The 26,186-nt window shown below is 42.0% G+C and overlaps 2 protein-coding genes and 2 pseudogenes across 2 annotated transcripts; 2 read left to right on the top strand and 2 right to left on the bottom strand.

Moving 5' to 3' along the window:
- The first annotated feature begins 2,803 nt into the window (after positions 1-2,803).
- Positions 2,804-6,347, top strand: LOC120678042 (probable serine/threonine-protein kinase DDB_G0291350). The gene is made up of 6 exons (XM_039959206.1): positions 2,804-3,116; positions 3,400-3,542; positions 4,059-4,199; positions 4,678-4,863; positions 5,224-5,348; positions 5,891-6,347. The coding sequence occupies exons 1-6, from the start codon at positions 2,921-2,923 to the stop codon at positions 6,114-6,116; spliced, it is 1,017 nt and encodes a 338-aa protein (XP_039815140.1). The 5' UTR covers positions 2,804-2,920; the 3' UTR covers positions 6,117-6,347.
- A 123-nt stretch (positions 6,348-6,470) lies between these two features.
- On the top strand, positions 6,471-9,082 carry LOC120695324 (annotated as a pseudogene).
- A 239-nt stretch (positions 9,083-9,321) lies between these two features.
- On the bottom strand, positions 9,322-11,764 carry LOC120678048 (60S ribosomal protein L13-2-like). Its single transcript, XM_039959210.1, has 5 exons — positions 11,645-11,764; positions 11,379-11,512; positions 10,413-10,546; positions 9,877-10,035; positions 9,322-9,779 (listed from the first exon to the last, which is right to left on the bottom strand). The coding sequence occupies exons 2-5, from the start codon at positions 11,485-11,487 to the stop codon at positions 9,555-9,557; spliced, it is 627 nt and encodes a 208-aa protein (XP_039815144.1). The 5' UTR covers positions 11,488-11,512; positions 11,645-11,764; the 3' UTR covers positions 9,322-9,554.
- A 13,374-nt stretch (positions 11,765-25,138) lies between these two features.
- On the bottom strand, positions 25,139-26,023 carry LOC120695323 (annotated as a pseudogene).
- Between the last annotated feature and the right edge of the window lie 163 nt (positions 26,024-26,186).

Below are 26,186 nucleotides of genomic sequence, written 5' to 3'. Positions count from 1 at the left end.
AGCTTCAGGTTCTTTATGGAAAAAAGCTCAAAGTTTGTGCTGAGGGTTATGTGGAACTCCAAGAAGAAGGTGGGACAATACATTGCCAGCCGATTCCTGAAGGATTCGCCAGAGTCTTTGTTGACCAAATTATTGAAGAACGCTGGGAAGACATGGACCTCCCGATCCCTATAGGTCCTGAAGAAACAGAACTACAACATGCCGTACACACATGGATCGCGTGACCAAAGCGCGACATAAGATTGGTGCAAGCAGCCACAGATTCCGCTCGGTGCAAGCAGCCACAGATTCCGCTCGATGCTCAAGGCAAAGATCACCAACGCTAGCTGACAGGAATCCTAGTGTTGGCCCACCTTCTCCACCGCCTGCACGGGACCCAGCATGGATCCGCCATCACCAGCCGCACAGGATCCGCCATCACCAGCCGCACAAAGCGAGCCAATTCCGGCATCATCACCAGCCGCACAACAGAATCAGAGTCGGCGACAGAAGGCATACACGGTACCTTCGGTCCAGCCATCTCATAAGCAGCAAAGAAAGAAGAAAGTGAAGGCTCCAGAAGAGGAAGAGGCAGAAGAATCGTTTCAAACCTTCTTGCTGAAACGCAAACTACTGAGGGAGGCTGCGAACAAGAAGCCAGAAATAGATCTGGTTGCAAAGGCACACTTCATTAAACACTTCATTAAAGATCCCACCAAGGAGAAAGAAAGGGAGTCGGATTATGATCGGCAGATCAGAAAGTGCTACAGCAACCCCAAGAATCGGCGGATTAATGCAAAGACCGTTCCCCAGCTCGGAGAGCAGTCCAAACAATCGATCCCTCCGTTGATAGTGCCGCGTGAAGAATGTCCCGATGAATCAAGAGATCCGTTGACCATGGCTGGGATGATATTGCAAACTGATCTAACAAGGGCTCAATTGCTTGGGGAGGCCCTACAGAATGCACGCGGCAAGAAAAAGTTTGTACTTGGTGAACCTTTGATATGGCCAGAGTTGCTACCATTCCTACCAACGAGAATGACTGAGTTACATAAATGGTATGCCGTGCAATCTAAAACTAATGAATTAGAGATGTTCCCAGCTCGGATTAAAGATGAGTATTTCTGGCGGGGGGCAGATGATGTATATATCGAGTTTGCAGCACTTTATGATTTATACCATCAAGATGTCCTTCACAAGACCCTCGTGAGTGTATGGTGCATGTAAGTATTGTCTCTCGTTTCATTATTTTAGCCTTGTGTGTTGACTGATCCCCGTTTTTCTTGTGTCCCGTAGGTCAAAAATTCAAATTTGCCGGAAGAAGAACTTTCATAACGTCGGGTTCTTCGACCCCGATATTATACACGAGAAATCGGTAGCGCAAAAGCCTGAAGAAATAGTCAATGTTATATATAGGGGGTTGCGTAAGAATAGCATGTGTCCCTTCATTCTCTTGTCATACAACTATCAGTGAGTCGTTCTTTGTTAGCCTCTTTTTTTCAATCCCTTCGTATTAATAATACTATTTAATAACTATTATAATCAACATTAATTGGTTATGCGTATGTATATGCACAGCTTTCATTGGATATTGCTTTGTATTCGGATTGAGGAGCACAAGGTCTTGGTGTACGACTCGTTAAGGCAAGATAAATCAAAGTACCAAGATCTCATCGAAGTGGTAAATACTGCATGGAGTCGCTACCTCCGCAAACACATAGGCTTGCCCATAGGTGAAATCGAGCCTCTTCGTTGGGTGAATGATTTTCTGGTATGAATATACTATCGCTACTAATGTCATTTGCAATAAACATCAGAAAAATTATATATCGTAAGCCACATTTGTCCATAGTATTGGAGACAGGAACAAGAAAACAACTTATGTGGATACTACGTATGCGAGTGGATCAACTCTTTTGCAAGTGAAAAAGGGCAAATGACAGTGGAGGCATTCAATGTATGTGAGCACAATCACATCTGCTCATTATTTTAATTCATTATTTTTTATTCTTATTTTTTTATCGAAAAATGTGACAGCGTTGGTGGATGAAAGAAGAACTTATTGAAATGGCTCGGATCAGGGCAATTCAAGAAGCTATATACGGATTCCTGCTCGATGAAGTCATAAATCCTAAGGGCGAATTTCATGACGATCTCCGTACAAGCATCGCCAAAGAAGATCCGACGACGGGGAAGCTGATAAATTACTATAGTTGATGTGCTTAATAATTTGTAATATCTCAATTACTTTTGAACTCCTAAGTATTCCATACATAATGAATATATATATATGTATATAATATTAGTGTAATATGCTGTCCTAATATTACTGTGCAATGCAAAGAGTACGACTATGTAGTCACATACGGTAGAAATACGCATAGCCATATGTATAAAAACGAAAAAGAAAAAAAACATAAAGAAGAAAAAACATTTAGTGCCGGCCAGTTATACCAGCCGGCACTAACCTTACTGCTAGGAGGCAGGCGGGGTCGGGCACGTTAGTGCCGGCTGGTATTTCGGACCGGCACTAACATGCACACGTTAGTGCCGGTCAGAGTAGCCGGCACTAACGACTGTCACGTTAGTGCCGGCCACAGGGATCGGCACTAAGCCGTCCTGTGACCGGCACTGATGTGCCTTTCTCCAGCAGTGTATTACATTTCAAAGTATTTTTTATGTTGCTTCTTTTATTTGACCAATTTAATTTAATCGCAAAAAAAAAAGAATTTAGTTCATTTTTTTTAAATAAAGAACGAAAAAGGCATGCTCTCTCTGTCCGTCGCATAGGATTAAGATTATTATATAAGAAGCAGGATCCTGAAGTCACTGTCCGCGTGGACGTGGCTGAGGCTGACCTGCCAAACCACCGGGCCAACCGCATCACGGGACGCGCGGCGTGGGAGATCGCCGGCGCCGAGGAGGAGGCCAGATCCAGAGGATGGGCTGCTCCTTCTCTGGGCTCAACACCATCTACGGCGCCGCGACGGGCGGCGCCGACGTCTGGATCAACGAGCGCCGCTTCCGCGTCATCCGCCAGATCGGGGAGGGCGGCCTCGCCTTCGTCTACCTCGTCAAGGAGCAGCAGCCCGCCTCCGACGCCGCGCCCGCCAAGCGCCACGACGCCCATGTCTCAGGTCCCCCGCAGTCCGCCCCCTCGGCCCCCCTTTGGGAGCTCGTGATTCCGTCTCAGCGTGCTGGATCAGTTCGTGAAATTGGGACAAAATGAATATATATTGCTAGGATTCGTGCGTGGTTCTAGCTTGTGATTTCTCCATTCTTGATTGCTCTAACGTATCTCGGTCCTTCTCCCTCTTCGGTTCCGAGATGATGTGATCAAATGAGCGGACGTTCCTCAATTCCGCGTCTTACAGTGCACAAACACAGCTAAATATGTTTTGCTTTGCGTGCCAATCTCAGAGGATGGAACGTATGCCATGAAGAAGGTGCTCATACAGAGCAAGGAGCAGCTGGATCTGGTGAAGGAGGAGATCCGCGTGTCGTCATTGTTCAATCACCCCAACCTGTTCCCGCTTCTTGATCATGCCATAATAACCGTCAAGGTAATCTATTTTGCCTTATTTTTTTTCTTTGCATGTGCATAGCGATGCTATAAGAAACTGGACATTGAGATGTCAAACTATGTGCAAGATTTATTAATATGTTGAGTTCGACTAATTTCATCGTCATTTGTAGACATTATATAGGTGCATTTTTTTTCAAAAATATGTTCTAAAACATTATTTCTCATATGTTATATGCTCTTCTTTTCAAATTTTAGATCATTTTGGCAAATCTAGATACATAGATTTTGCTATGCACTTAGATATACACTATGTCTAGATACATAGTATGTATCTGGATTTGCCAAAACGAACTAAAATTTGGAACAGAGGGAGTGTGTGTGAGAGATGTAGCAAAAAAGGGGGATTACAAATGTGTATATAGTCTGCTGTAGTGATGTACTGTCAAATAAAAATGTTTTGTTGGTTAGGGGACTTGATGTTTTACTGAACTATTTTTTTCTCTCAAAAAGTTTTAACTTATGTTGAGAAGGCTTGTTGCCTTGCTATGTTTAGAGTCCACAGGGAGATTTGAGCCATGAAGCCTACCTGCTCTTTCCTGTCCATTTGGACGGTACTTTATTGGACAATGCTAACATCATGCTGTCCAGAAAGGAATTCTATTCAACAGCTGACGTTCTGCAAATATTCCATCAGGTCAGTCCATTGATTAGATTAGATCACTATATTCAAATAAATGATGTTGCCATTACTACTTTTGATATTGTTTTCATGGAATTATAATCACAATTGGTTGCGACCAATGTTCAATATGAAATAAGTTATCATGTAAGTCCTTCATAATTTTTCTGAAATAAAAGAATGCTGGCATTACTTTGTTTGTTAGCTTGCATTGTTTATTTGTTTTTTTATTTGAGTACAAATATAGCTCATTTGTAACAACATGCTTTCTGTTTCATGTGTATCATGTATGCCTCATGCAATAATAAATTGGGAAAGCTCTGGAAGAGGAAGCTGTAAGATTTGTAGAACTCTAATCTTATTGGTTTGTTATAGGCTTCTAAAATTTACTGCATCAAAGTTATCTTCCTGTATTGGTAGAATGGGATATCATAACTTGCGTGGGAAATGGTTACCGTTGTTCTTTTTCATGCTGATAGAATGCTACTAACAGTTGTGTGAAGGACTGAAGCACATGCACAGTTTTGATCCTCCATATGCCCATAACGATGTGAAGCCTGGTAATGTTCTTATAACCCGTCGTAAAGGACAAGCACCTGTTGCAACTTTAATGGATTTTGGAAGTGCAAGGCCTGCAAGAAAACAAATCCGCTCGCACTCTGAGGCGTTACAGTTGCAGGTTTGTCAGCATTAGCTTCTAGTATTTCTTTTCACATAAGACAACTCTTTAAAAACTGTGTTCTCATTTTTCATATAATCTCAAATATGTGTCTCCATAGTCTAGGAATCCATTTTTTTGTACTCAAATGTAAAAACAAGTTTATGTGATTCTGCACAAACCAAAAATAAGAAGGAAAAGCTTACTACAAGTTTATTCTTTCCATAAGTTAGTGAAATTGCAAGGCTGGGTAATCTTTAGACAGTTGATCTTATTCCAGAGTTTAGAATCTTCCTGTTCTAGCTAGAAGAATTTGAAATCTTGGTGCATTGAAAGCTATCACTGTCTAAGGATTGCTGACCCGTATCTTGTTTTGTGTAGGAATGGGCTGCTGAGCATTGCTCTGCACCTTATCGTGCCCCTGAATTATGGGACTGCCCAAGCCATGCTGATATTGATGAGAGGACGGACATCTGGTCTCTAGGATGCACCCTTTATGCAATCATGTAAGCCTACCTGTTGTTTGCATGAGCTAATATGCCAACCCCAGATTCAGTTCCCTTATTGGTTTAAGTGTTAGTCTATTTTTTTGACAAATTTGTCTAAAACTTCTTGGGCACATAACTATAATTTTATAACTATATATTTGACTTTTTGCGATGATCCTATCGGGTTCCTTGCATTCCATTTGGCTTTCAAATTTTTTCAGGAACACTGATAAACATGTTCAATTTTGTACTGAAAGAATGATTATCCGATCATAAATTCAAAATGAACACTTCTCGACAACAATTTATCATGTGCCTTTTGCGATACCCTTGGGGTGGTTGTCTGGTTGAAGTTTTACAGGATAAGTTTTTTAACTCTAATTATGTTTCTGTGCACAGCTCTAGCATTTTGCAGTAGATTCTCTGCTTAAGTTAAAGTGACCATTTTGCTGAACTTGTTATGCAGTCAACAGACTCAGATAATTCATGTATCATGTCCACAAATGAAATAGAACTTTAAGTGCTTGATAAATGGCTGATATCACATTGATTCCTTGTAGGTATAATGTTTCACCATTTGTGGATGCTCTTGGTGAATCTGAAGGAAGTCTGCAACTTGCCATTGTCAATGGGCAGCTGAAGTGGCCAGCAGGACCTAACCCTCCTTATCCTGATGAACTTCGCCAGTTTGTTATCTGGATGCTTCAGCCTCAACCTGCAATGCGCCCTCACATTGGTGATGTAGTTCTTCATGTTGACAAGCTCATCGCAAAATACTTGTCCTAAACCAGCTTGTAGTCTCCATTTGTCTTATTTCTTTGTTACACGAAATGAATATGGTGTAAAATGGGTTCATGCTTGACATCATTCAATTCTTGGATATGAGCAATATTGATTCCTTGTAGAACTTTCAGGTTGTTATCGACATCGATCTAATGTTTTACTCAGTTATCATGTAATGTCAAGTGAACATCAAAAAAGTTGCTATATAATATATGTAATAGCATCAAAAGCCTACGATTGTGGACAAATGTGTCAGGTTCTCTAGTTTTTTTCTTTAAAACAATTAATCACTCTGTTCCAATGTGTCATTTTTGCTTTGTCCAAAATCAAAATGACCTAGTTAATAAAAACTATTGATTTTTACAATACCAAATAAATGCACCATGTAAAAATATATTTTGTTGTTGGTTTTAATGAAACTAATTCGTTGTTGTAGATGTTATTGCATTTTTATAAATTTGGTGTAATGTAAATTAAATAAGAAAAGTGTGGAACGAGGAATAATAATATATCTGTGTGGACAATTGTGGCAGCAAAACAGACTCGTGCAGAAATAAGAGTGAATAGCGTTACATTCTTCTTGGCAAGTTCTTCCCAGTACTTCCATCATAATGGATGAAACACAACTACACAAGATATCACTGAGTTGATGTACCAAATTACATGATTTGAAATCAAAATCAACTGTATAGCTACAAAAATGAATGAACAGGAGATTATTCTGTATCTTTTACAAATGCTAATTGACTGAAAAACACAAAGCACTTTTCTTTCATACAAGGACATGAGTGCGCAGGTGGTTTCAGTGGAAAGTCACAGATGAGGGTTGCCATCTTTGATGCTGAAAGAATGATACGGTTTAATGAGATCTCATATCTGCATGTCTTCTGTAAAAGGGGGGAAAACGGTTTCAGATGGTATGCCTTGCTGTAGGGAACACCAGACTATGTTCTTCAGTTAAGCATTCAACCTAAAATGTTAATCTTCATGCTCATCTTTGCCTTAAGAATCTGTGCAAGATTAGGTTCTTTTTTGTAAATCGATAAGAAGAGGCTGCCGAAGAGAGATCTAACACCGTGAAGGAAAAAGAGAGAGATCACTGACTAGATCGAACATCATCTCATTGCCAATGCGTCCTTTTGATTGAATTTGTTTAACTAGCATCCACCATATCGGTATCACTTCGGCTGTTCTGGTGGTTCAGCTTGCTGTCCTTGTCCCACCGGGTTATATTCATGATAAAGAAATGGTGAACAGCACTAAGTGACCATCCCATTGATCATATGATATAATGTTGATGTCATCCTTGATAAAAGCAATACATTATATGGATCATATGATTGAGCGACATGCCCAGATGTTACGTACTTATACTAAACACGCTGAGATTCTCTTCTGGCCTTCTGGGGGTATGCTGTCACATTTTTGAACTACCTCAGGCAATTACTTCGATTTTGAACTTAATTTGCTTAAGAATCAATTACCGTAGATATGTTTCATATCACAAGCATTGCGTTTTATTCAATTTTGGTTTGCCAAACAGATCCATAATGCCTAATTAGGAATAAGTATTAGATGGGAATTTACCATGTGGATATTAATAGAGCTGTTAGCCTGTTATGCTGACAGCAGCTTACCATGTAGGGAAACAATTAGAGATCCTATAACCTGCAAGATGATCTTATTAATAGCAGATAATCATGCATCAGGTGTCCACATGCATATTAGCTCTGCCATCATTTTGTGTCATTTTGGTTTCCTGTACCCTAGTCCAATTACTTTGTGGAGAAAATGCAGAGTGTGCCAGTCTAGTCAGCTGCAGCAAACAGAATATGAAATGTCTGAGAAATGTGAACGTGACTGCAGAGTTCATGTTAGCTGGAATTATTGTTTTGATTTCCTGACAATATAGCCTGTTGCTAGTTTTTTCGTGACTAATGTTTGGGTTCACTCTCAGTTGTTTTTATCATGTTGAACACTCATGAAATGATGTCACTGGCAATTTAAGGATCTGAGTGCAACTTTACTTGACAGGTGATGCCTCATTTTTTGGGGGAGCAAATTATTTTAAGTATGTGCCTTTTGTCTTATAGGGCATGTATGCACGTGCAAGGTTAACCATAAACCCTGACAAGGTTTATTGGATGGCTATGACAAAGCCCAATACATCTGCTGCAAATCCTTGAAGTCACGGGTGCAACCTTAACTGGCACTGATGTCTGAGCATATGTTATGTCTGGAGGAGGCCCTAAATTGAAGGACTTCAAATTTAAGCTGGGCGGAAAACGGTGTTTCCTCATATTCCCCATCAAATGATCAGAAAGAAAGGGTCTTCTAAGTGTCCAGGTCAAGAAGAAAAATGTGCTAGATTGAATATCTGATGCTTATGTATGCACAATTATGGTGAGATCTCAGGCCTTTATTGAATAAACAGAAGTTTGAAAAAATGGTACAGAAGCAGAGTTAAATGCCCCTTTTGTGCTTCTTCCTCAATGATATACAAGTCAGGCAAAGTTATTTTTCTTCAAATTCACTGGCACTATTTTGCACATGGAGTTAGTGATCTTTAAACTCTACTTCTAGTACTATTTGAAGAAATCTTATGTATGATCCCAACTTGCTTAAGACAGTGAGCAGATGAGTGCATTGCTCAATGACGGCTTCTTTTCTTGTCTTAATCCCTTTTCAGTAGACATGAAGCTGCTAGCTAGTGACCTACCAATGGAATCAGGGCCTGACCAACGGCTATTCCTTGTTGGTGACGAACAAGAGAACAAGGTGTGCGGAGGCTTGATATCTGAGCTGCGAGACACCATCTTAGAAGCTATGACAACAAGAGTACATGAAGCAGAGGATGAACGCAGGGAGCGTGAGGAGGCGGAGAATCTGGAGAAAAAACTTCTTACATCAACTGTAACAAAGCCAGTGACGGACGAACAACATGGACCTACTAGTCCCAGCAGCTGAAATTACTGGATACAGCTTCTATACAAATAGAAGTTAGTTTGTCAATCATTCAGGATTTGTGCATAAATTACTGCTCCATTCAAGCACTAAATGTTTGAACCCAAACAAGTCAGCCGAAAACTAGGTTCCTTGGACATCCATCCGGGCGGCCAAAATCTGAGTTTTCCTGCCAGAACGGCACGAATAGGAGGGTGGAACAATTGATGAATCCACATGCTAATCGATTCGACAATCCCCAACATTAACACCACAAATCTCATGCAGGCAAACTTCACCAGCTACAATGAATTTCAGACAGGTAAACTTCATGACAGCAATTCAGATGCGCAAGAGGACAGCAAATGCGTACCAGGTATCAAACAGTACAAGGACACCAAAACAATCCACTGGTCTCTACTTTCAGGAACAAAACAAAACCTAGAACAAGCCCTTGGCTGTAGCATCAACTAGAAGATACTATATCCGATGGTCACTTTACTTCTTCTCTTCCTTCTCAGCCTCAGCGGCCTTCTTCTGGCGGGCACCAAGGTGCTTCTTGTTCATCCTCTCAAGGCGGATCTTGCCATACGCTGCGAACGACTTCATCTCATCGCTGACCTTCACAACCTCAACCGAGCGCTTCTCACCACGAGTAAAAGGCATGTAGTCACCCTGGACCTGGGTGGCGCTGGCAAGCTCCTCAGGAGTAGAGTCACCAGCCTGCAATGGATGTAGATGATCAGGGATCATGACATAACTCATAAGGTGTGAGGACAATGTCTTCAAGATACATTCAGGAAACAGATTCTAGCCATACCTTGACCTTGCGAGCACGCCTTGGGAAGATAACCAGCTTGGCCTTGTACGTCTTCAGCCTCTGGACATTAGCCTGGAGTCCCTCAAGTGATTTGTTCTTGCGGCGGTGATCCACAGAAATGCCAATGGTTGGAGCAAGCTTCTTCGGAATGCCCGCAGCCTGCAATCACAACATAATAACTTTAAGCAACAAAGGAGAGTAAAGAGTGGCCCATCAGCAATCAACTAGATAATGGAGAGGATAATAACTGAGGAAACTAGCCTGTACCACCATAGCTGAAACAAAACTGACATGGAAGGAAATAATTCCAAGCTAAACATTAATAGACCTGCCATGATGCAAAAGAACACATCTACCTTACAGAGCAAGCATGAAAACCTGAAGTTGACACAAAAATAACGCATGCTACGCATGAGGTATACAAACAGCAGCAAATTATTTGAAAGTAGAACCATTAAAACAAACAAGGAGATTCAAGGAAAAAATGGCTCAACAGCAACTCAGATGGAGGGAAGCGCAATGAACAAATGTATCACCTTCAGCTCCTCGAGAGTGAAGCCTCTCCCAGCCCTTGACTTCATGTTGTACTTGAGAGTTTGGCATTGGACAATGGGGCGAAGAGGTCCAGCAGTTGGGCGTGGGAATATCTTCGCAGCCTTCTTTTGACGAGCTGTGTACACAACATAGCAGGGTTGAATTAGAAAGCTGTCAGTTAGTATGAGAAATATAAACAAAAAATTAATACATAACAACAAGCTGCCGGTAAGGAGGCATCACGGGTGCAATTATCTAGTAAAACAAGGGATTTTTATTTGATTCGTTAATTGGTAGCATAATCACGTAATCACATAATCATGATTGGCGTACTACAAATCACATAATCACATACACACAAAGCTTAACCTCTTAAAATCTCAAAGCATCATGATTGGCGCTAGATATATGCCTGAACTAACAAACTAATTAGTTAACATAATAGACATAACATGGAAACAAATAAGTAGCTATGATGCTCCTTGCTGCGAAGTGCAGGTGTTAATGTGTTATGCAGGGGCAAGGAACAGCTAACTGGATGCTACTATTTTCAGGATGACAAACTACACAATCAAGGATTTCTAGTGCGTCAATATGCCTACCAAACTGTATCTTTTTAACTGCACCTTTACCAACCAACACAAGACCAAACGTAACAAATTGCAAGCAGCTAAAGGTGGCGCAGATTGTCTATCAATTACAATTAGACAATTGCACTGTACAGAACAAGACGGACTATTTATTGCTAGGCCTCTACTTCTGAACTGCATCTAAAGCCTATTTTATCATCAGCTGATCGCACAGATTGCACACATAACACGGGACCCTGATAAGACTTCGATTCAGTTCTCACAACAGCAAAAAAAAAAAACAGAGAGAGAGAGAGAGAGAGAGAGCGAGAGAGAGATTGCACACTCAAATCGTGACAAAGTGGAGGTTAAAACGGAGGGGAGAAGTGATGAGCTCACCGATGCGGCGCCGCTGCTTGCGGGCGGGCTGGTTGAACCATGTCTTGACATAGTTCTGCCAGTGCTTCTTGAAGTGCCCGTTGGGGATAACGTTGTTGTGCTTCACCATTTCGCCCTCTTCCTCTCCTACCTACCTGCACATCAACGCAACAACAGATCGACTAAGAACAAGTAGCCGCCGGCGCAGCAAGATCCGGCGCGCGCGCAGTGATTCGCAGCACGGAACGCAGGGGTAGGAGGAGGGCGGCGGCGGCGAGCGAGCGCACCTAGCGAGGAGACGCGATGACGGCGGAAGAGTCTGCGGTGGAGGGAAGGATTTTGGGCTAGGGTTGGGTACTTATGGTCGGGCGGGGGGAGCCGCGAGCCCTAGGTTGGACGGCTGAGATCTCACCACTACTTGCACAGGAATGATGAGCCACAGTGGGCCTAACGGGCCTCCTTGGACACGTGAAAATATTAGGAAGGCCCATATACGGTTGGACGATGAAGACGCCCTTATGGGCCCATTCAGTTCTGGGCCTCTTCTCCTCCCCGCGCCACTTGCTCAGACACCTCGCGTGCGTGGCGGCCTCGAGCTCCTCCCGCTCTCCCGCGCCGTGGCCGGCCGAGGCGGCGGACCAGCTGCTGCTGTCGTCGGCCGCGGGCTCCCTCGTCATCGCGATCTCCTCCTCGGCGACGTGCGTCACCAACCGTGAGGTAGGCCGTAGGCCTGAACTCCTGAATACTGATGCCAACCGCAGGCAGGACGCTCGAGGTGCCGCAGGGGGCCGGGTCGGGGTTTGTGTCTGGGGATAAGAACGGCCACATCGTCACCAATTTCCCACCCAGTGCGTTGTTAATTTTCTGCTTTCCTTTCCATTCGCTCCAGAATGTAGCAATCAGACAGCAAAGAGAATATTGCATCTTAGTTCCCGGTAGGCGATTCACCGTCGCCATTCACAGAGTGGTCAAGAAACTAGTAGTTTTTGCTGCTCGACAGCGGATTACTACAGGGTGCACTGTAACTTAGAGGTTAGCCTTGTTTGCTGCACTTCTGGTGACCTGGGGATTGAGATGGGCCAGATGGCCTAAGCTAGTTTGCCTGCTTCTTGGCAGGTTGGTGTTCTGCTTAAGCGATTAACTTCTAAGAAGTGTCCATGCTGATTGCTGAATGCCTGCAAAGATTTCACTTTCCTGAAATTTTTTGTAGTCTGCTACAACAACCATTATCAGAAACACAAAAATTATGGGTAATAGAGAGTATATGTTTTAGGTATGGAGTATGAGTAATTTGTTGATGCTCCACAGAAAGAACAGATACAGCATTTTAGGCGCAGAATACGCAAACCTGGCCGGGAGACACAGGGCCCTACAGACACTGGGAAACTACCAGGAAGCACCATGAGTTCAAGACCAAAAAGCTATCAGAGCTAAACAGAGGAAACACCACAGCAAGTCTAACAACGAGATAAGCAGTAGATCACAGACTCCTCGCGCGGGCTTTACTCAGTTATCATGTAATGTCAAGTGAACATCAAAAGTTGCTATACAATATATGTAACAGCATCAAAAGCCTACGATTGTGGACAAATATGTCAGGTTCTCTAGTTTTTTTTAATTTTATCAGGTTCTCGAATTTTTTTTAAAAAAATAATCTTTCCGTTCGTTCCCATACGTGTGCCATTTTCGCTTTATCCTAAATCAAAATGACCTAGTATATAAAAAATATTGACTTTTACAATACCAAATAAATGCACCATATAAAAATATATTTTATTGTTGGTTTTAATGAAACTAATTTGTTGCTGTAGATGTTAGTGCATTTTTATAAACTTGGTCTAAATAAGAAAAGTGTGGAAAGAGGAATAGTATTATATCTGTGTGGACACTTGTGGCAGCAAAACAGACTCGTGCAGAAATAAGAGTGAACAGCGTTACATTCTTCTTGGCATGTTCTTCCCAGTACTTCCATCATAATGGATTATACACAAGATACCACTGAGTTGCTGTAGCAGATTACATGATTTGAAATCAAAATCAACTGTATAGTTACAAAAATGAATGAACAGGAGATTATTCTGTATCTTTTACAAATGATGATCGACTGAAAAACATAAAGCACTTTTCTTTAATATAAGGACATGATTGTGCAGGTGGTTTCAGAGGAAATTCACAGATGATGGTTGCCATCTTTGATGCTGAAAGAATGATACGGTCTAATGAGATCTAATATCTGCATGTCTTCTCTAAAGGGGGGGGGGGGGGACGGTTTCAGATGGTATGCCTTGCTGTAGGGAACACCAGACATAGTTCTTGAGTTAAGCATTCAACCTAAAAAGTTAATCTTCATGCTCATCTTCACCTTCAGAATCTGTGCAAGATTAAGTTCTTTTTAGTAAATCGACAAGAAGATGCTACCGAAGAGAGAGCTAACACCGTGAAGGAAAAAAGAGAGAAAGATGACTAACCGGATTGAAAGGACCTTAATCGCGTGATATCGCCTAGAGGGGGGGTGAATAGGTGTTTAAAATTAATCCTGCAGATTAAAGCACTTAACACAATTATCAGCAACCACCCGGTCAGACCGGTCTGGCAGACCGGTCATACCGGTACTAGGCTTAGAAACAGGATTCAAACAGTCAGACCGGTTGAGCAGACCGGTCAGACCGGTCCTACGCAGAACCTGCACAAAAGTGTTAATCCTCCCCTTTACGAGCTCTAGCACAAATGCAACTTGGTGTGGTGCTTCTTTCGGTGCTTACAAAGTATTTCTTAACCCTACACACACAGAAACAACAAAACCAAGTAGATCGAAGCGGAAGCACAAATAAAACTAGAGTACAAAGTGTGAGGCAAACTAAATAAAGATAATGCAAGGAGACACAAAGATTTGTTTCACCGAAGTTCGGATTCACCACGTTCACCACGTGTGAATCCTAGTCTCCATTGAGAAAGCTTATCACGACCACAAGGTCAAGCTATCTCCTCCTTTCCACTATTTGACCATGTGCCCTTGTGGCACACCTTTGCTGCTGCAACAAACTTGCCGCTGCTCACCACAAGCTTGGGAGCTAGCCGGCGACGCCTAGCCGTCTAGGAGGCTTCTCCTCCAAGAGTAATAGATGCTTCAATCAAGTTGGCAACGCAACCGCAAGTGCTCAAGCTAGGGCTTATGCTCTCACTGCTCAAATGCTCTCTTAGCAAAAGTTTCACTCAACCCAACTCAAAGGATTCAACTCTAATCACTCAAATCTCACAAAGAGAGGTTGGGGAGGACTTCTCAAGTGCTCTCACGTCTCAGAGATGGCTCTGGAATGTAATGGCATCAGCACCCACGAATGGGTGAGGGTGTGGGGTATAAATACCCCTCTTTCAAAATCTAGCCGTTGCTCTGTCAGACTCAGACCGGTCAGACCGGTCCCCCATACCGGTCAGACCGGTCAGTTCAAATTAACTAGCCGTTGGACCCCGACCGGTCAGACCGGTCGGCTGGACTGGTTAGACCGATCCAAGTAGGTTTTTTGCTCCCAAGTGTTTCTCTCTGATTTTTCTCACATGAGATAGCTATGAGCACTTTTGGTAATGTCAAACCACTAATGTTGCATCCCTCTTGATAGTACGGCATCTTATACTCAAGTTCACATAAAATGACATACACAACACTTGAGCTTTGTCTTGATCAAACCGAACTTCTTCAATCAATATCTTGAGGTTGTCAGCATCCTTAATTTCAGTGAGCATGCCTGCTTGAGCTAGTGACTTTGAATCTTCCTTCATACAAGAATGGAATCCATCTTTGATTCACAAGTCACTCCCATTTTTCAAATAATGACACTCTTCAACATAGAGCTCTTTATGACTCTAGGATCTCCGGTATTTTGACCCGTATCGGTTTCCTTGCTCCCCCCAAGCCGTCGCTTGCGTAGCCTCTTGAAACACGCCTCTCGGTCCTCTACCTTTATCCTAGCCGTCCATCTTGAACTCATATTGATTTGTGTCATGCATGAAATCTTCGTTGTCAATTTGAATTCTCAATTCATTCTTTTATTCAAGCCTTCTAATTTGAGATAACATATACACATCAAGTCATGTCTCATTCACTTTTCTCTTGCTTGCTTCCCTTGTACAATAATATTCATCTCATACGACAAGTCTTTCCAATTTGAGACTATGCAACAACATATTGTGTCTCATTCTCATAACCTTTACTTGTCATACGAATTCTATCATAAGTCGAATAAGCCTTTAATAGATATTTGAGCCTTCATGTCAATCATGAACACTTGCTCACATTTTCCTTTTTCTTGTTTTGCTTGTCATATACATCCGAAACAAGCCTTCGCATATTAGAGCCTTTATATCAACCATGAATACCTTGCTCTATTTTCTTTTACAACTTTTGCATGCCACTTTGAGTCCCACATAAACTAACAAGCTTCAGCACAATATTAGAGCCTTCATACTACACATGAATACCTTGCTCTTCCATTTTTCTTTCTCATTCTAGCTTGTCACATATAATGATTGTCAATGGGACATCCACATTTGCTTGTAATACATGAGCTATATCATTCCACAAATTAAATACCTGCTCATAATCTCATGCAAACAAGTTAGTCCTTTAATCGTATTGTCAATCAATACACCAAAACCCACTAAGGGCCTAGATGCTCTTTCAATCTCCCCCTTTTTGGTGATTGATGACAAACCGATTAAAGCTTACAAAAAGATATTCAATAACTCTTTTGAATTCTCAGATTTAATTCGAGCTCCCCCTTAATTTGTGCAAAAGAATAAAACTCAACAAATTTGGCCTCACATGCCAATGTTGCACAAATCAAAGAAAGATGGAACTCCCCCTAAATCTCAGCATCCATGGGGTGAAAAAATGTATGTATGCCTACACAAAAATTCTACACGTGATGCATATGACAGGATAACTCAGTTCATCAAATTGAAAAGAAAGTGACTTTGTCCGGTGCCGACCGGTCAAACCGGTCTCACAGACCGGTCAGACCGGTCTGCCCCAGACAGCCAGCCAAAAACATTACATCAAACAATTTGCATCACACTATCACAATATCACTTAGATAGAATGATTAAGTCTATTACACTCATTAACACACAATACAAATGTCCTCAAGTCCACAAACTAGATAAAGTACGAGATTATTACAAATTTCAGAGCTCCAAAGCACAGACCGGTCCATTATACCGGTCAGACCGGTCTGTCTGAAACAGAAAACAAAAAACTCTGAATTTTCTCTCTTCTTCAAGCTTTAGTCCTTGTTCTTCTCCCCTTTGTATTCTGCTTCAGGGTTCTCTTCCTAAGCTTTAATCTTGTTCTTCTCCCCCTTTGTCATCCATCACCATAAAAGGGGCTGGAAGAAGAAACCAGGCTGCCCATCACTGTCCATTTCCTCCATTTCCACCTAAAGAGGAATGATCATCCCAGTGGTGGCCAAACACAGCATCGGATAATCGAGTGGCAAACTGATCTGCTGCAGAAGGTCGAGATGACTCATGTGAAGGTCCTTCTCCTTCACAGAAATGCCCTGGGAATGTGCCAAACACTCCTTCTCCTGGAGGTGGTGGAGGTGCCTGAGAGGGACCACTGACATCCGGGTAGAAGATATTACCATACTGCTCAAAGTATCCGGAGTCCACATATCCTTGAACTCGGTCCTCAACAGATGGGATTACAGCCTCAGGAGGTGAAGGAGAAACGGGTGAGCGAGGCGGTTGTAGATTCATTGCATTATGCATCATCTTAACTGAATCTCTTTATTTCTTGCTAGCCCTCCACTGCCTCTGCTGCTCAACTTCTATATCTCTCTGGCTCTTACATATCCCCACAAACAAATTAATTAGCTTCTTAATGGGAGAGGTGGAGCCGTGCCTGTGTTTGTGCTGCTCATGCCGAGACCGGTCAGACCGGTTTTGGGCACCGGTCAGACCGGTCCCAGTCAGTCCACCAGGAGATGGCTGCTGCTGCTGAGCGTGCTGTCCTCCCTCTTCTTCTTCTACAACTATATCATCCTCAGGCTCTGAGTATCTGTGAGGTGATGGCTCCCTTCTATGCTTGGGCATCTTAGGACGAAAAGACTCATGTTTTACATCGGTTTGATATGTAGTCTTTGTCGCCTTTTCAATTAATTCCATCAAATATGGCGCATATGCACAGATCTTCAATGGGTTTTCTGAGATGTATTTAATTTCCTCCCATATATAATCAGCCACACTGAATTCTTCTCCATTTGTCCCAAAGCATGCCAGCAAATTCCTTGCATGAAGAGATATGTCTGATGGATTTCCACCTCTCTGAGATATGGTGTTTTTGAGCAACCGGTTTAGAATGGAGTAATAGGTGTAGAGTCCGGTTGCTTTCCCTGTATTTCCTGTCTCACTCCTAGGATACATAAATTTCATTTCCTCATTTGGGAGAGCCACCTGGTTATGAATTTTGGGCCTGTTTGCATCATGCCTGTCAAGTCCAAGCACACGAACAAACTGAGCAAAAGTAACTCTATAGTAGTTTCCTTCAGTCATCCAGAACATGGCCCTATCGTCTTTCAGATATCCAAAATGCACAGTGGCATAAAACTGGGCAATAAGCTCCTTGTTCCAATCCTTCTGAAATCCCATGAGATCCTTGACATGTTTGCTCTCACATGCATCTATAATATGTTGGAACAAAGGATCATTAGTCTTTTCCACGCTCCTCCAGTCAACACACTGTACCTCAATGGCAATCTTTCTGTCCCTCAGAATAACTGACTCATAAAAGTCCTGCTGGAACAAGGTGTGAAATCTAGGATCAACTGCGTTCTTTGGCTCGGGATAAGGATCAATGCTTCTCCACCTTTTCACCTCCCTTGTCATTCCCTTTCCATAATAATCAACACATTTTCTGGAGCCAAGTCTGATAGGCCTTTGTATAATAGGATAGATGAGATTCTCCTCCCTGTCTTTTTCCTTTTCTAATTCATCATCTCCAGCAGTTTCTTCTTCTTCCTCACTGCTGCTTTCTTCTGCTGGAGCCTTCCCACTTCTTTGCTCAACCCTATAAGGAGAGTCCTCCACATTATCCTCATCACTAGAGGTGTGCTCACTTTCCTCCACTATGTCATCAATAGATGTTGTTGCTGATCTCTTTCTCTCCCTAGGCCTCAACTCTCTTCCGCTGATCACCTTGGTGCCACTAGAACCGCTCTCATCTTGATTTGTACCGCCACTATCAAATCTGCGCTTTGTTCTCCTCTCACGCCCCCCTGCCATTTTGTTGCAGATCCTGGGTCCAAAAATATGAATTAGAAAGATATGAGACCACAGGAATAGATAGGCATTGTATTGTGTAAAGTTTAGGAACCAAAATTGCAGCTATTGGGTCTGTTCTGGTCCTACCGGTCAGACCGGTCTCAAAAACCGGTCAGACCGGTATCGCTCAGAGCAGAGCCAATGGCTCCAAAACTAGTTCCTAAGCAAGGATTTGATCATGAATATTTTTATGGAGATCTAGATCCATTCTTGCAAAGATGTGTTGAACACATTGTCCAGAATCACGACCTAGGGTTTCACTGGTAAGACCGGTCAGACCGGTCGGATCGACCGGTCAGACCGGTCGGGCCAGTCTAACCTTAGGTTGTGATATCTTCCAAAATATCCAACAAAACTGAAAGATCTTCTAGGGGCAGGTTCTAGGATGTTGCAGGAGTTGTTCTACCAGAGGTATTTCAAATCTATGGCTTAGATAGATAGATCGATGAAAAACAAGCCATTGGGTACCTTTAGCGCCGAAAATTTGAGAGGAAAACGAAGGACCGCCTTGGGAGAGCGGTCAGGCCGGTGATGTGCACCAAATCCCCAAGAGAAAACTCTTCTTCCTTAGTTAGAACTCCAAATCGCCAATGGGGGCCCTTTGAGCGCGTGAGAAGATAAGGCACGGTGAAGAAGAGGGTGGAAGTGTCGGTGGAGGGGTAAAAATGAAAAGATTTCACTATTTAACCCGTGAGGAGGGTAAAAAGGGGTGACTGCCAGGCTAGACCGGTCAGACCGGTTTGACGTACCGGTCAGACCGATCGCACTTAAAGTGCGAGGAAAGAAAAAAAAATCCCATCCAGACTATCCAGGTGAATTTCCAGAGTATCCGGGTGTAGCCCAGAGTATCCGGGAAAATATCCAGAGAATCCGGGACTTTGATCACAAAAAAGTTTTTTTTAGAATAATTGCTCCTTGATCAAATGGTTAAGCACTTTCAAAAATTCATATTTTCTGACCTTATGTGCAAACCATGAATTGGATAGGTGGATGACTAAGAAAGGAGTATTTTGATGAATACATAATTCCGAATCAAGAGCTCCTTGTCACTTCCAAGGAAGAGATGATTTTCCAAATATAACCGGTCCTTGGATGAGAGAAGTGTTTAGGATAAAGATCTATGGACTTGAGAAGGTCTCACTACTTGTGACTAGCCATCAAACAATCAATGAGAACTATAGTCACAAGTAGATTGATATGGTCACAAAGACCAAGATCCAAATATTTTCAAATTTGACACACAACCTATCATGCTAGTTGAGCTTTCGAAGGAACATCTATCCTATAACACTCATAACATGCTACAAGACAAGCTATCACCACACTAGAGAGCTTAGCACAAATCTTACTCAATTTTACACAAGATTGACACTTAGTCACAATTAGGAAGGTTTTAGCTAAGTATCTAGGTGACAAGATTTCTTGAGCTTGATGCATACAAATGCACACACTAGCATTAATACGTGGCCTAGATGCTCAAAGGTAAAGCATAATGAGTAGAAAACATACCTTTGCCTCTTAGCCACTTAAACTTGTGCTTAAACTTTTAGAAACACTCACTAGTTCTTATAGATGAGAAAGAGTGTACAATGTAGCACAAGTACTTCATGATTATGCTTTGTCAATCAATATTTAATCCAATTGATGAATAAACTCATATTAACTTATATTGAATCCATAAAGAGCATAATCAACACTATAAGAGACTACACATTCACTCGAAGAAAATGTTAGTCCCAAAGACACAAATTGTAAAGTGATCTCCCCCTAAATAAGTGCATAAGAGTTTTGAATTTCTTTTATATGCACTTCATCCATATTAAGAGATTAGGAGAGACTACTTTAACAAGTTGGTCATAAAGTACATAGAAGGATATTTAATTGAAATTGTGCTAGATTCTCTTACTGCCTGAAATACATGACCCCAAGAGATGCCTATAAAGCATATGCACTGAGAAGGACTCTTTCTCACATAGCTTCTTTCTCGTTTCTTCAGTTTGCTGCAGTTTTCTGGTCTAGACCGGTCAAACCGGCCCTATGGACCGGTCAGACCGGCCACACCAGTTAAACTGCAGTAACCTTCAATTGGTTCATGTCTTGCATCAATGAATTCCTATTAGATATATTTGCTTACCTGCACTATTCAAGACATTGCTCTACACAAGAGCCATTAAACGCATCTCACGGCAAAATGGGGAGTAACTCAAAGAAAAATGCTTTAGTCACTTACTTAGAATGTCCCAAGCTCAACACAAGTGACACACTAGTACTCTCCAAGAGTTAAGAGACTAATGCAATTTGAAATTAAAAACAAGTTACCGAGATAGCATTGGATGAAGATATGCAAGATTATTTCTTGAACTTGGTCAATGACATGAATACACAATAAACTTCAAAGAACCAAGCTCTCCAATGCATCTCCATGTACCTGAAACTCTTTCAAGCATTCTTTGGTGTCCAACTCTTGTTGGACCCTACCACATTAGTTACAATCGACTTGGGAACCCAAATAGCTCTTATGCTAGCATTCGGTGATTGAATTATTTTAGTAGCATAAGTACTTATTTTGTCCCTTCCAAGTCTAGCAAAGTTATATTGAACAAGTTTAGAGTTGAGTACTTTACCATTTGGACAATCCTTACTCATATGCCCTCTTGCTCGACATGTATAGCAAATTCGATGTTTGAGCTTGACAAAGGTGCTATTTACTTGTATTTTGAACTTCTGGGCATCAGTAGTCCTTTTGGGTGCAAGGGTGCTTCTTGTGGGCTTCTTGAGAGGTCCAGCAGCTGCACTGGCCTGGACCGGTCTGACCGGTCTGGTCAGGCCTGCACTGCTGTCCATGGCACATTCTATTTTCTATAAGCCCTTTTTGATTTCTTGATAATTGAGCTTCCTCATCAGACTTAATTTGACAATTTCTTGCATAGTGCCCTTTCTCTAGACACTTGAAACATTTGATGTGTTCTAGAGTTTTCTTTCTTGGAATCTTGTGCTTGATGCTCTTTTGACCTAGTTGATGAGCTGAGCTAGTGAAGTTTGAGCCCATCTCAAGCTTCTTCACCACGGGATCGCGGTTATCTTGAGATGGTCTCACTTGCCCCTTGCCCTTCAACTTGGTCATTTCTTCTTTGAGTCTTTTTACTTCACACATAAGATCTTCATTTTCTTCTGCTACGAAGTTATCACAAGATTCTACAAACACTTGCTTAATACTAGATTGGCTTGCTTGAGAACAACATGGTTTAGTGCAAGTCAACTCAATTTGAACTTGTGAGCATGTGCAAGTGTGTGTGAGAGGTTCATAGAATTTTACCGTGTTAATCACAACCTCATGAGCCATTTCAATCATCACATGTGATTCCACAAGCTTCTCATAGGATTTTTCAAGTTCCATATGAGTTCCTTGTAGAGTCACATGATCACTAGAGAGCTTCTCCAATTTAGCCTTGAGCATTTGATTTTCCTTCTGCAATGAATCTATACGATGTGAAGAAGTTGCAGAGGAAGCTTCTGATTTACTTACCAAGAAGTCATAGTTGAGCTTGAGACATTCAAGCTCCTTTCTTATAGCTTTTATTGGCTCAACTTCTTGGACATGTCCTTTGTTCCCATTGGCCATCAAGCATTGGTGATCAACATCACTTGAGGATGCTGATACAACTGAAACTTGTCTTGATCGCCTACGGGAGCATTTCTTGCTTTCTTTGTGCTGCACCCTGATAGGACCGGTCTGACCGGTTCCAATAGGGAACCAGCAGACTTCTTTGATCTTGCTCCTTGATCATCGTGAGAAGTCACAAGAGGATGAGTATTTATTGTTTCAATAGAATACACCTCTAGTGACTCCTCTTCGTCTTCTTGATCTTTATTTTCACTCTCATCTTCATATATCCTCTCTAAGAACTTCCAAAGAAGATGAGCTTCACTTCGTGTCTTTCTCAATAACTTCTCCTCTTGTATGGAATCTGAAAGTTCTTTGTCCATATACTCAAACAAGAGGTTAGTGACACGGTGGTTGCAAGCCAACCATTCCTTTTCCTCGGTTGACAATTTGGACAAATCATCAACGTCCTTGGGAAGGACACTTGCCTTGACAACACGCTTAAAGAAAGGACCCATGGTCCTTAGAATATTAAGTACATGAGCAGACCAAGAAGGATAGTTTGAGCCATCACAACGAAGTAGCTCAAGCGGTACCTAACGTGGTGTCGACTTCGCGATTCTCTAAGCGGTTAAGCTTCAATCCGGAGACCGTAGCTCTGATACCAATTGAAAGGACCTTAATCGCGTGATATCGCCTAGAGGGGGGGTGAATAGGTGTTTAAAATTAATCCTGCAAATTAAAGCACTTAACACAATTATCAGCAACCACCCGGTCAGACCGGTCTGGCAGATCGGTCACACCGGTACTAGGCTTAGAAACAGGATTCAAACACTCAGACCGGTCAGACCAGTTGAGCAGACCGGTCAGACCGGTCCTACACAGAACCTGCACAAAAGTGTTAATCCTCCCCTTTACGAGCTCTAGCACAAATGCAACTTGGTGTGGTGCTTCTTTCGGTGCTTACAAAGTATTTCTTAACCCTGCACACACAGAAACAACAAAACCAAGTAGATCGAAGCGGAAGCACAAATAAAACTAGAGTACAAAGTGTGAGGCAAACTAAATAAAGATAATGCAAGGAGACACAGAGATTTGTTTCACCGAAGTTCGGATTCACCACGTTCACCACGTGTGAATCCTAATCTCTGTTGATGAAGCTTATCACGACCACAAGGTCAAGCTATCTCCTCCTTTCCACTATTTGACCATGTGCCCTTGTGGCACACCTTTGCTGCTGCAACAAACTTGCCGCTGCTCACCACAAGCTTGGGAGCTAGCCGGCGACGCCTAGCCGTCTAGGAGGCTTCTCCTCCAAGAGTAATAGATGCTTCAATCAAGTTGGCAACACAACCGCAAGTGCTCAAGCTAGGGCTTATGCTCTTACTGCTCAAATGCTCTCTTAGCAAAAGTTTCACTCAACCCAACTCAAAGGATTCAACTCTAATCACTCAAATCTCACAAAGAGAGGTTGGGGAGGACTTCTCAAGTGCTCTCACGTCTCAGAGATGGCTCTGGAATGTAATGGCATCAGCACCCACGAATGGGTGAGGGTGTGGAGTATAAATACCCCTCTTTCAAAATCTAGCCGTTGCTCTGTCAGACTCAGACTGGTCAGACCGGTCCCCCATACCGGTCAGACCGGTCAGTTCAAATTAACTAGCCGTTGGACCCCGACCGGTCAGACCGGTCGGCTGGACCGGTTAGACCGATCCAAGTAGGTTTTCTGCTCCCAAGTGTTTCTCTCTGATTTTTCTCACATGGGATAGCTATGAGCACTTTTGGTAATGTCAAACCACTGATGTTGCATCCCTCTTGATAGTACGACATCCTATACTCAAGTTCACATAAAATGACATACACAACACTTGAGCTTTGTCTTGATCAAACCGAACTTCTTCAATCAATATCTTGAGGATGTCAGCATCCTTAATTTCAGTGAGCATGCCTGCTTGAGCTAGTGACTTTGAATCTTCCTTCATACAAGAATGGAATCCATCTTTGATTCACAAGTCACTCCCATTTTCCAAATAATGACACTCTTCAACATAGAGCTCTTTATGACTCTAGGATCTCCGGTATTTTGACCCGTATCGGTTTCCTTGCTCCCCCCAAGCCGTCGCTTGCGTAGCCTCTTGAAACACGCCTCTCGGTCCTCTACCTTTATCCTAGCCGTCCATCTTGAACTCATATTGATTTGTGTCATGCATGAAATCTTCGTTGTCAATTTGAATTCTCAATTCAATCTTTTATACAAGCCTTATAATTTGAGATAACATATACACATCAAGTCATGTCTCATTCACTTTTCTCTTGCTTGCTTCCCTTGTACAATAATATTCATCTCATACGACAAGTCTTTCCAATTTGAGACTATGCAACAACATATTGTGTCTCATTCTCATAACCTTTACTTGTCATACGAATTCTATCATAAGTCGAATAAGCCTTTAATAGATATTTGAGCCTTCATGTCAATCATGAACACTTGCTCACATTTTCCTTTTTCTTGTTTTGCTTGTCATATACATCCGAAACAAGCCTTCGCATATTAGAGCCTTTATATCAACCATGAATACCTTGCTCTATTTTCTTTTACAACTTTTGCATGCCACTTTGAGTCCCACATAAACTAACAAGCTTCAGCACAATATTAGAGCCTTCATACTACACATGAATACATTGCTCTTCCATTTTTCTTTCTCATTCTAGCTTGTCACATATAATAATTGTCAATGGGACATCCACATTTGCTTGTAATACATGAGCTATATCATTCCACAAATTAAATATCTGCTCATAATCTCATGCAAACAAGTTAGTCCTTTAATCGTATTGTCAATCAATACACCAAAACCCACTAAGGGCCTAGATGCTCTTTCACGGATCGAACATCATCGCCAATGCGTCCTTTCGATTGAATTTGTTTAACTAGCATCCGCCATATCAGTATCCACCAATATATGTGAAGAATTAGGAGTGAGAACAGAAGACAATTGAAAACATAGTAGTATATGGGACCGTAAAATCGATGCTTATCTTGTCCAGGGTCAGCAGGACTTCATAGCTGGGAAAAAAGATATGAGATCAGACCATTAATCAACAAAATATGCTACAGCGATTTTTGTGGATTAATGCTTCTTTAAAGTACAGTGATGAATGGCAGATGTAGCACTATATGCCAGAGAACCTACAAGCTGAGTTGTTGTTTACCTTGTGCTTCTTAGAATCCAAAAAGGGAAAATAATGAGGCGAAGAATTATCCACGACGCAACAAAATGAAGAAATGCCACAACAGCCAGCCACTCACAGCTACTGTACTTGGCCATCTTCCCAATCTCTAGGAATATATCGCTTGCATCATGAAGGGCTAAAACAACAGAGCCGACACGAGCAAATCTGTTTAATAGGCACAATAACAACAAATAGAGGTCATGATGCTGGCGTCAGTATGTAATAGAATGGCAGTCACACACCCCTATAAAAAGTTTCTAGAAACATACCTGAAAATATAGGATAGAACAATCAGAACAACAGTTGCTACATGGTGAGACATTGAAACTCCAAAATCTGAACGTCTTGTTTCCCAGAACAGAAGAGCAAAGATTGAATATGTGTAAAATCCAGCAGCGTACATGTAGACAGCTTTGAGCTTCAGTCTGGAAGAAGGAAAATTCAATGTCGAAGCATGGATCTTGTTGGGGGAAAACAAAAATTGGAAAGAGGAAGAGAAGGCCTGTTTTCTACTTACTTTATCTTTTGATCAGGCCAGATCTGATGACCAGGCCCTACCCAAAAGTATCTGGTGTTCTTAAACCATGGCTCATTGTATGTTACAGATAACGAAAGCACCTCTCCAGAAAGAAAATAAACAAACTTCCACGCTGATTCCTTAAATTTATTGATTT

This window comes from Panicum virgatum, chromosome 2K (assembly GCF_016808335.1).
Source record: "Panicum virgatum strain AP13 chromosome 2K, P.virgatum_v5, whole genome shotgun sequence".
NCBI classification, from domain to species: Eukaryota; Viridiplantae; Streptophyta; class Magnoliopsida; order Poales; family Poaceae; genus Panicum; species Panicum virgatum.
The sequence above is the reverse complement of the archived record's forward strand: the minus strand, read 5'-3'. Positions and strand labels throughout refer to the sequence as shown.

Bases quoted from the DNA above. Each gene is read 5' to 3' on its own strand.
- LOC120678048 (XM_039959210.1), bottom strand. From the start codon at position 11,487: ATGGTGAAGCACAACAACGTTATCCCCAACGGGCACTTCAAGAAGCAC. The intron at 10,036-10,412 runs GTGATACATTTG...TTGTGATTGCAG, and splicing joins TCACTCTCGAGGAGCTGAAG to GCTGCGGGCATTCCGAAGAA. The intron at 9,780-9,876 runs GTATGGCTAGAA...CATCCATTGCAG, and splicing joins GGCGTGCTCGCAAGGTCAAG to GCTGGTGACTCTACTCCTGA.
- LOC120678042 (XM_039959206.1), top strand. From the start codon at position 2,921: ATGGGCTGCTCCTTCTCTGGGCTCAACACCATCTACGGCGCCGCGACG. The intron at 3,117-3,399 runs GTCCCCCGCAGT...TGCCAATCTCAG, and splicing joins CCACGACGCCCATGTCTCAG to AGGATGGAACGTATGCCATG. The intron at 4,200-4,677 runs GTCAGTCCATTG...TGCTACTAACAG, and splicing joins TTCTGCAAATATTCCATCAG to TTGTGTGAAGGACTGAAGCA.